We start from the raw sequence: 10,128 nt of genomic DNA, 5'->3' as shown, positions 1-10,128 counted from the left end.
TTTTTTTTTTTTTTTTTTTTTTTTTTTTTTTTTTTTTTTTTTTTTTTTTCCATTTGTAAGTTTCAAACAGTTACGTAGGAACAGGTGGAGGCTGTGTGAGCACTTGGGATCAGTCTCTGCCTTGTGTAAACTCGTGCTAAAGTTTAGTTGATTACACACACGGGCATGTAAAATTCTTTACATGTGCAGGGACTTGTTCTACGACTTCAGTTATAGACAAGTCAAAATTTCCCATGCCAGGACTTTAGTTGATTACACACGCCGGCAAGTAAAATTCTTTCCATGTGCAGGGACTTGCTCTATGACTATAGTTATAGACGAGTCAAAATTTCCAATGCGAGGACTTTGACCGAGAAGACTTAATGATCGAAGCACTATCGTGCTAATGGCTTGTGACTTCACATCTGTTGTGTGCCTGTTGTTTTTTTCTGTTTTCTGTTCTCCCCCTCTTTTCAGCGTGATATGACATGCTTTTTTTTATTCGGTTCAATACTAGGAAGTTCAGCTTACAGTCCAGTGATGTATCTAGTTGGGGCTCTGCTTTGGATTCTCATCTATTGTGACAAAGGATTAACACATTCCTATCAATTGTCGTGCTTGAAATTTTAAAATTTAATTCAATTGCAAAGTGTTATATATTTGTATAAATTAATTACCAGCAGCGTTCTATGGCACATTTTAAAGTACAGGTAGCAGCACAATGGATGGCTTGTATGTCGCCATAAAAGGGCACTTAATCGTACGTACTCTCCTCTCAATCTCTCCCTTTTTTAACTACTAGGCTTCCTGCTCTGCTCCATGCAACATTCTGCAGCTCCTGACTTCCAAGTGAGGCCACTATGCAGCAGAATCTCATGAAATCTAAGACGTATTCTGACAGACAGCTGCGACTCGCAACTTATTGGGCTTGTTCGGCGGGCTGCACTGTTCGGCTTTTTGAGAAAGCTCCGCATGCAGAGCTTTCGCGAAAGGGGATTTTTTTTTAAAAAAAAATAAATAAATTTTGGGCAGTAGCGACTGCGCAGCTAATCAAACACGTTTTAGATGATGAGTTGTTAGGCTTTAAAGATAATTATTTTGCATTACATAGCACAATTTCAGAAAAGGATCGATCGTATGAATATATTCTTACTTTGAAGAAATAAAACAGAAAAAAACTCAATGAAGAAATCCAAGGAAAAAATCTACACAATTTGTTACAAGAACCAACCGTCCTAGTGTAAGTGATAAAGAGTTTAGTGGTTGATATCCGAGGTTCCAAGTTCGAATCCTAATTGATTTATATTTCTAGCTAAGTTTATTTTTAAATAAAATAAACGAAGTAGATAAGATGCTACCTATATGTATTTTTTTTTTTTTTTAAAGAAAAAAAAAGAGAAGGGAATGCTAGATCTAGCGAGTTACCGGCGAGTTTGACGAATTAAAGATACGACCTAGGCAAGATCGAAATATCTGAAGCCGTGTTTTGCAAGTCAACGTATAGTCCAGGCCTGTTACTTTCTCAGGTCGTCGCTTAGTTCGGTCAAAGTCTTGCACCTTAGTGTTAATTAATAACGGCACGAGTGTCATCTCGCCGGGCATGTGTGATTCTTTTACTTCAATTTGGTATTAATATATATATATATATATATATATATATAGGCAGTGAGCTTAGTCCCTCGATCGAACTATATTGTTGCCTTCAAACTCTCCTCTTATGGCGTGTTGGTCCCTCATTCTTTTGCTCCTGTCTGGATTCTGCTTCCAGGCTAGCGCTACTAGGGCCGCGGCCGCCGGGAGCAATGAGACGGATCGCCTTGCCTTGCTGGCCTTCAAGGACGCACTTACACACGATCCCCTCAGCTCCTTGAGCTCGTGGAATGCAACGCTACCCTTTTGCCGATGGGTCGGCGTCACGTGCAGTCGTCGGCACAGGCACAGCGAAAGGGTGACGGAGTTAGCCCTCGAATCCATGGGCCTTGCAGGTCCTATATCTCCTTCCATCGGTAATCTCACTTACCTCTCTAAATTCCGTCTTCCGTACAACAACCTCAGCGGTGCTGTACCTCCTGAACTCGGGCAGTTGAGCAACCTACAGGTCCTCAACTTGAGCTTCAACGCCCTGGGGGGTTCCATCCCTCCTAGCCTGGGCTCCTGTAGGGAGCTTCGTGACATCGACCTGACCGACAATAAGCTTGCAGGGAGCATTCCCTTTGAGCTCGGCTCCTTGTCAGAGCTACGGGTGCTTAACTTAGGCTCCAACGAGCTCGCAGGACGCATACCGCCTTGGTCAGGGGGTAATAATAATAATAATAATAATAATAGTCTTTCATCTCTGCTCGAACTTGATCTATCCGACAACAAGCTCCAAGGGAAGGTACCTCCATCACTGGGAGACATTTCCTCTCTCACGTATATAGATCTATCGAGTAATGGCCTAGTAGGTCCAGTACCGTCTTCCTTTGGAAACCTCTCCTCACTTCGATTGATCGTCCTCGCTAACAACAGCCTCGCCGGAGTAATCACAGTTCAGCTAGAGCGACTGTTAAACTTGAAATATCTTGACCTATCAACCAACAGCCTCACAGGGAATATTTCCCCTTTGGTGGGCAAACTTCAACTTCTCACAACCTTTGTTCTTTCGAGCAATAATTTTACGGGAAACATTCCGCCGTCGCTAGGGGAGCTCACCTCTCTACAATATCTTGACCTTTCAAATAATAATCTTGGTGGGCCAATCCCCTCTACGTTCAAGAATTTGTCATCTCTTACTACTCTTTCTTTATCAACCAACAATCTTGTAGGACAGTTGCCAGAGGATCTAAGCCGCCTCCAAAGTTTGCGGTATTTTGGGGTGTCAAAGAATAAACTATCTGGTGTCATTCCCCTTTCAATCTACAATATATCATCTCTGCAAGATCTCGAATTAGCATATAACCAGTTTTCCGGCACACTTCCTCTCTACATTGGCTACACTCTTCCTCAACTTCAAACAATTATCATGGCCAACAACCAGCTTGAAGGGCCCATTCCTATCTCGTTGGCTAATGCGTCGGGGCTTGTGCAGATCGATCTTAGTAGCAACAAGTTTAGCGGACGAATTCCTGCAAATATCGGCAGCCTACAACAGCTCTCTTGGCTAGGCTTGGAGAATAACACGCTTGAAGCAAAGGAAGCGAGTGATTGGAATTTTCTCTCTTCCCTAACTAACTGTACCATGTTAGAATTTCTCGGCCTAGGGGGAAATGAACTTGCGGGCAAATTACCAAGGGTGGTGGCTAATTTGTCGACCCAACTCCAAACGTTAAGCATGGGGCAGAATCAATTAACCGGAGTCATTCCTCCCGAAATAGATAACTTGGTAAATTTGAACACTTTGATGTTTGAGCAAAATCGCTTAAGTGGAAGAATTCCTGATTCTCTTGGGCGGCTCATAAAGTTGGAAGCTTTGATCCTATTCAGCAACAAATTTTCAGGGAAAATTCCACATTCGTTTGGTAATTTCACCCAAATGAATGAGCTCTATCTGCAAGGAAATGAATTGTTTGGGGAAATACCCCCGAGTCTCAGCAACTATAAGAATTTGAATATCTTGGATCTTTCTGATAATCGCCTCAGTGGATCCATCCCCAAAGAACTCCTCGATCTTTCTTCCTTATCTGACTATCTTAACTTGTCAAATAATTTTTTGAGTGGGCCGCTACCATCAGAAGTGGGTAGCCTGAGCAACCTTGGAGTCTTGGATATCTCCAATAACAATTTGTCAGCCAGAATCCCTGAGACAATAGGATCTTGCCAGATTCTAGAATACCTCAGTTTGGAGAACAACTTCTTCGAAGGGCCCATCCCTACAACATTAAAAAACTTACGAGGCCTGAAAGTATTAGACCTTTCACATAATAACCTGTCCGGCCCATTTCCTAATTTTCTTGCAGACTTGCTCTATCTGCAAAATCTAAATCTTTCGTTTAATGATTTCGACGGTGAAGTACTAGAAGAGGGAGTCTTTAAGAATGCTAGCGTGGTTTCAGTAATTGGAAATAATCATCTCTGTGGGGGTGTTGTTAATTTGCATTTGCCTCCATGCGCAGTTCAAATTCCAAAGAAGGATCGTGGTGTTGTTATAAAAGTAACCGTTCCGGTTGTTTGTGGAATTCTTTTGTTCAGCCTGCTTCTCGTCACTTATTTCCTGACTAGAAAAATGAAGAACAAGCACCTAGTAACGGCAAATCTAGGAAACCATATGAAAGTTTCTTATGCAGAGTTGCTGAAGGCAACTGATGGGTTTTCTTTCAACAATTTGATTGGCGTGGGATCATATGGTTCTGTATTTAAAGGGGTACTGACTGATGGAAGAACTGTTGTAGCTGTCAAAGTGCTAAATCTCCAAAAGCAAGAAGCCTTCAAGACTTTCATGGCAGAGTGTGAAACTTTGAGAAACATTCGACATCGCAACCTTGTCAAGATCGTGACAACTTGTGCTAGTGTAGACTCCTGGAATAATGATTTTAGAGCTTTGGTCTTGGAATATATGCCAAATGGGAGTCTAGAAAATTGGTTGCATCCAGAACCAAATGCAAAGGCTTACTCAAGGAGATTAAGTCTTGTTGAAAGACTAAACATTGTAATTGATGTGGCCACTGCACTGAATTATCTTCACAGTGAATGCGAGATACCAATTGTCCATTGTGACCTAAAGCCGAGCAATGTACTTCTTGACGAAAACTTTACGGCCCATGTGGGGGATTTTGGCCTAGCGAGGTTCCTTCCAAAAAGCAATAACAATGCTCATAGAGATCCGTCAAGTTCGATTGCGATAAAGGGGTCCATCGGATACGTCGCTCCTGGTAAATAAACTTTCTTCTTTTTATGTGCTTATAGTTAATATTATAACTCAGAGCTTAAATATGCAATGATGGGGATCAAGGATAAAATATCCTTTCCAACTTAACTAATTTCTTGATCAATAGAATATTGAGTATGAAGATAGCATGTGAAAAACCTATTTTCTTTGTTTGAAATTTTTAGAATGTTCCTTTTAAGCTCTTTTTGAACTACTTACTTTTTAACTGCTTGCTTGTAGAATATGGGATGGGAGGCCATGTGTCCACTCAAGGCGATGTTTACAGCTTTGGTATCTTGCTGCTAGAGTTGTTTACAGGGAGGAGACCTACGGATAACATGTTTAAGGATGGTCTTACTCTTCAAATATGTATCGAGGAGGCAATCACGAAAGGAACTAAAGTTATTCTGCTCGTAGATCCAGCTCTTTTTTCGGAAGTAAGAGAGCAAATCGTACTTGGTGTGCAAAATGGAAGCAAAGAAAGTGAGAGGACAGAATTATGCTTAATTTCCGTTCTCAAAGTTGGTCTGTCATGTGTAAAGGAGCAGCCGAGAGACCGTATGACGATGAAGGATGTGGTATCTCAACTGCTCGCAATTAGGGAATTGCTTCTATCGTGAATTCAGCTCTTGGTTAAGGTGAATAGATATTTCTCCAGATCTTCGATAGTGTGCTATTTGCTGAAGTCAATTTACATACTTCTTTAGCTAATATATCAACTTTGGTGTTCGGTGTTGCCTTGGTTGTTGTTGGAAGCGGAAAAGAGACCACTCGTAAATTGCATTAATACTTCACTGTATGTTCTTACAAGTAGTACTTGAATAACATTTTATGAGTTTTTTTTTAAACCTTTGTTTTTTTTTAAGGGGAGGGGGGGATGCTGGGTTTGAAGAAAACACAGAATATGTAATCTTGTTAATTGTAAAAGAATTGTAAAAGCAGACATTAAACAAATACGGATCGAGAGATTAGATTCTTCTTATGCTAAATATATGAAGTGTCCAGAAGCAAGAGCAAACTCCGTATAAGCCCCAGCTAGCTCCACGGAGACCGATGGTTAGTATAGTCCGCGTCTTAAAGAGCGAACTAGAGGTTAAGCAAACAGTCTTGCAAAAGAGAAGAAAAAATAATAAAATAAAAAAAAATCCGCTACAAGAGCCTATTTTAATTTTATTTTTTATTTTCTGACATTCTTTTTTAATAAAACTTTTAAGGACGGACTGGTTTAGCGCGATAGATTGCTATATTATGAGAAGAATTTCTTTACAAAGTTTTAGGACGCGAACCAATTTGTAATATAAAACACACCAGCTAGGAAAGTCGACAACAGAGATTGCGGGCATAGATAATCTATAGACAGCAGGAGAGTGATGACGATGATGATGATGATGATCGATGATGATGATCTTAATTAATTAATTTAATTAATTAAGAGCGAGGTCCGTCTTGAATCCTCACGTACTCGGAGTATAACCCGTAACGGTGGTTGTCATCCGGATGCGCCGCGTATGCATACCCACCATGGCGGGAGATGTCCAAGCCCGCGATTTCTTCTTCCGCGGAGATCCTCAGGAGGCGCAGCTTTCGCAGCAGGTAGAAGAGGGGGCCCATGGTGACGCTCACCCACGCCGCCACGGCCGCCACCTCCACCACCTGGGCCCCCAGCAGTCCCCACCCGCCCCCCATCAGCAGCCCGAAGGGCCGCCTCGCCCCGACCTCCCCGGACTCGTAGGCCTGCACCACGAACTCCTCCTTGGCGAACAGCCCGGTGAAGATGAGGCCCCACGCGCCGCACCCGCCGTGCAACTGGGCCGCCTCCAACGGGTCGTCGAACCTGAGCTTCAAGGCCAGCGCGTTGAGCCCGATCAGAACCCAGGCCGCGACGAAGCCGCACACGATCGCGGCCCACGGCTCGACCACGGCGCATCCGGACGTGACGGCCACGAGCCCGCCCAGCAGGCCGTTGCACACGTCCAGCGCGTCCCAGTGGCCCACCAGCATCCGGCGCCCGAAGAGGGTGACGAGCCCCGCGGTCGAGCCGGCGAGCGCCGTGGCCACCGCCGTGCGGCCCACCCCGGTCCAGTTCCCCTGGTGCGGCGCGTCGGGGTAGGGGACCAGGATCTTGCTGAAGGACCCGGGGTTGAACCCGAACCACCCGAACCACAGCAGGAACGTGCCCAGCACCACCAGCGTGGCGTTGTGGCCCCGCATCGCCACGGGCCTTCCGAACGCGTCGAACCGGCCGACCCGCGGGCCTTCGACGACGGAGCCCCAGAGGCCCGCGACCCCGCCCACCAGGTGCACCACTCCGCTCCCGGCGAAGTCTATCGCGCCCGACCCAAAGAGCAGCGCGCCGCCCGCGGCGACCGGATTGAGCCACCCAGCCGGCGACCAGACCCAGTGCGCCGCCACCGGGTAGACGAAGCCCGTGAGCAGGAACGAGAAGACGAGGTAGGCGCCGAACTGCGTCCGCTCGGCGATGGAGCCGCTGGTTATGCCCGCCACGGCGATGGCGAATGCCCACTGGTAGAGGAAATAGGAGTAGTCGTACGACTCGTTCGGCACGCCCTGGAGGCCGAAGAAGGCGGTGCCGATGAAGGGGTTGGAGCGAGAGCCCGCGCCGAAGGCGAAGGCGAAGCCGAAGAGGTAGTAAGAGATGGTGCCGACCACCGCGTCGACGACGTTGGTCAGCATGATGTTCATGGCGTTCTTGGCGCGGACGGACCCCGCGCATAGCATGGCGAAGCCGAGCTGCATTATGAAGACGAGGTAGGCGGAGAAGAGGAGGTAGACGGCGTTGATCGATTCGGTTACGCTGGCCTCCCACGTCGCAGCCATGGCCGCAGGCTCCGGATATGTAGGACGACGACGGCGGGTGGTGCGTACCCAGGGGAGACCGGCAGCGTTTAAGATTTATCTATAGCCATGCACAGCAGGGATGAGGATTCGCGTTATATTAACGGCGCTGCTGGAATGGTAGATGACGAGCAGAGACCACCCGTTAACGGGTGGTGAACGATCGAGAGGGCAGCCAGTGTGCACATAATTCCAACACAGGATATCATCCAGTCGTACGTCCAAACACAAGCATCGATCGCTCTTTCTCTAAACGGATTGAAATATCTAACAAATTACGGAAGCTAAAAGCATAAAGTAAGAATTTTTTTTTTTCCTTCTTCTTCTTCTTTTTTTTTTTTTTTTTTTTTTTTGTTTAGAGTTTAGTATACTTTCGTTACCCTCCTATTCGACAGAATTATGCTATTTGAGACACCTCTATGTTATTTTGACGTTTGCTCTTACTTCTAGCCAATCCGGTAGTACTGCATACTCTGCCGTAAGCCTCCTCCTCTTCTTCTTCCTCTTCTTCGTCTTCCTCTCTCTCTCTCTCTCTCTCTCTCTAACTACGTCCCCGGATGTTCTATCATATATCTCACTTGGATCTCTACAATTGAAACATCCTTATCCGCCCCGTGCTCAGCCTCGATCGGTCTCCTTTCTCGTATGCTCCTTTGCATTACTCCGCAAGACATTCCTGATAACTTCACCTACGTCCTAGCGATACCTTCACCTACCCTATCGATTCTCAGTCCTGTTGCAGAGCTATATATCCGCTAGCTGTTACACATGTGTGGCCCATGAGCCGCAGCACACTAAGCCAAAGCCTCATAAGGTTAATTGCTCCGGTCGCTGCATTGTCCACCTGCTCCCAGCTGGTGTGTTGGGTCTTGCCGGCTGGATTCTTCCATATGAGAGGGCACTAACTGGGAAGCCAAACAGTACCACTTTCATTGTACATACTGTTGGATGATTAATCTATTCGGGAAGTCCTAAAAGAAAGAATATCTGGATGTGAATTAACAGCAATCTCTGGAACCGGAAGCAAAAATATGCAAAATTCAAACTTTTAGTTATCCACCTTGATAACATGATGCCGTCGCTAAAACTGTAATGAAGTGTTATACACCTAATTCTATCCAAAATATAGATTTCCATTGTTCTTCTTAGCACCTGATATAATAGTGATATATCCTAGCTCTCCCAAATTTTGAACTGACTCCGCTGCTCAATTAAATAGATTATCCGATAAAAAAAAAAAGAAGAAGAAATGAGGAACTCAACCTACTCTCTTTTATTATAGATTGAGTAATTATAAGTGTAACAGTCAACATACATGCATGCATGCAATTGCTGAGGTATTAGAAAAATAGGCAAGCCTTCGAATAGGTTTAATTGGTTCATCTGCCATCGGGATGATCGCAAGTTAGTTGATTAATCTAGTTAAATCTGTTTGCAACCTCGTGATCTTGTCTGGTTGAAGGAGACAAGCTAGGCAACACACCAGGGCCAAATGAGGCAGAGAAACAGAGAAAGCATCTTCTACGAGCCGTACACCTTAAGTTTTGGTATCCGGGAGATCAAGTAAGGAAGACTCGGCACAACATTGCTTGCCGACTTCTCCTGGTGGGATGACGTTCATCAAGGAGAAACAAGGGGATAAAACTGAGTTGATACAGGGCGGATATCATCCATGAAATTCAAATCCAGCCTTTGTTTCATATGGACTTATCCGATTATGGATACACTTGTTAAAATATTACGTCTGAAATTCAATTCACTGATCATTTGTGTCTATATGTGCATGCATTTTCTTTTGTTAAATTTCTTACTTTTTCATCCATTTTATCGTGCATGATGCATCTTTTTTTAGTGATGTTCTGATATCCAAAAAAAAAAGAGTACTAACTCTTACTTGCTAATTCAAATATCTATATCCTTATTAAAAAAAGTACGGTACTAAATATTTTATAAGCTTGATAGTCATATCCGCTTATTTATATTAAAGAAATAAACGTGGAAAACGTTTTGGTTAATTTAGGACTATGCAAAATATGTATTCTATCCTCTCTCTTCCCGAAGGACCGATCTTTCTGCTTAGATGCAAAATTACTCTTGTCAAGACATAAAAATCATTCAAAGCGTGATTGACTGCTGAGAATATTCGCAATGTGATGCGAGTGATGGCTTCAGGATATTCGAGCCTTGATGCTGTGCTATCTTGTCGGAGTCAATGGATATGTACGTCAGTAAGTTCGTCCTTATCTCTCACGGCATGCCTAATAAAATGCAAGGCTCACCTGTTTGCACGATGCAGATAGTAAGGAAAGTCGTAATTGTTCACGCAACTGGTCTGGTCAAAAGGTCGAGATGTAAAGATGAAGACGCAGATAATCAAGTGTGCGGTAGCGAGTGGTGAATGTCCCAAGTGCTCCTCGCCAAATCGGCCAGTCCGCTCTCCCTTACGATTA

General features: G+C 44.5%; 2 protein-coding genes across 2 annotated transcripts; one reads left to right on the top strand and one right to left on the bottom strand.

Moving 5' to 3' along the window:
- On the top strand, positions 1,378-5,670 carry LOC109719362 (LRR receptor-like serine/threonine-protein kinase EFR). Its single transcript, XM_020245984.1, has 2 exons — positions 1,378-4,826; positions 5,063-5,670. Exons 1-2 carry the CDS (start codon positions 1,697-1,699, stop codon positions 5,440-5,442), a joined length of 3,510 nt encoding a protein of 1,169 aa, XP_020101573.1. The 5' UTR covers positions 1,378-1,696; the 3' UTR covers positions 5,443-5,670.
- Positions 5,960-8,427, bottom strand: LOC109719363 (ammonium transporter 1 member 3-like). The gene has a single exon (XM_020245985.1). It carries the CDS (start codon positions 7,658-7,660, stop codon positions 6,251-6,253), a length of 1,410 nt encoding a protein of 469 aa, XP_020101574.1. The 5' UTR covers positions 7,661-8,427; the 3' UTR covers positions 5,960-6,250.

Source organism: Ananas comosus, linkage group 13, assembly GCF_001540865.1.
Source record: "Ananas comosus cultivar F153 linkage group 13, ASM154086v1, whole genome shotgun sequence".
Classification (NCBI taxonomy): Eukaryota; Viridiplantae; Streptophyta; class Magnoliopsida; order Poales; family Bromeliaceae; genus Ananas; species Ananas comosus.
This window is presented reverse-complemented; position numbering and strand designations above follow the sequence as displayed.

What these genes read in the sequence shown, in the direction of transcription:
- LOC109719362 (XM_020245984.1), top strand. Translation starts at nt 1,697, where the DNA reads ATGGCGTGTTGGTCCCTCATTCTTTTGCTCCTGTCTGGATTCTGCTTC. An exon ending in CATCGGATACGTCGCTCCTG is followed by an intron (nt 4,827 to 5,062) that starts GTAAATAAACTT and finishes GCTTGCTTGTAG; the next exon opens with AATATGGGATGGGAGGCCAT.
- LOC109719363 (XM_020245985.1), bottom strand. Translation starts at nt 7,660, where the DNA reads ATGGCTGCGACGTGGGAGGCCAGCGTAACCGAATCGATCAACGCCGTC.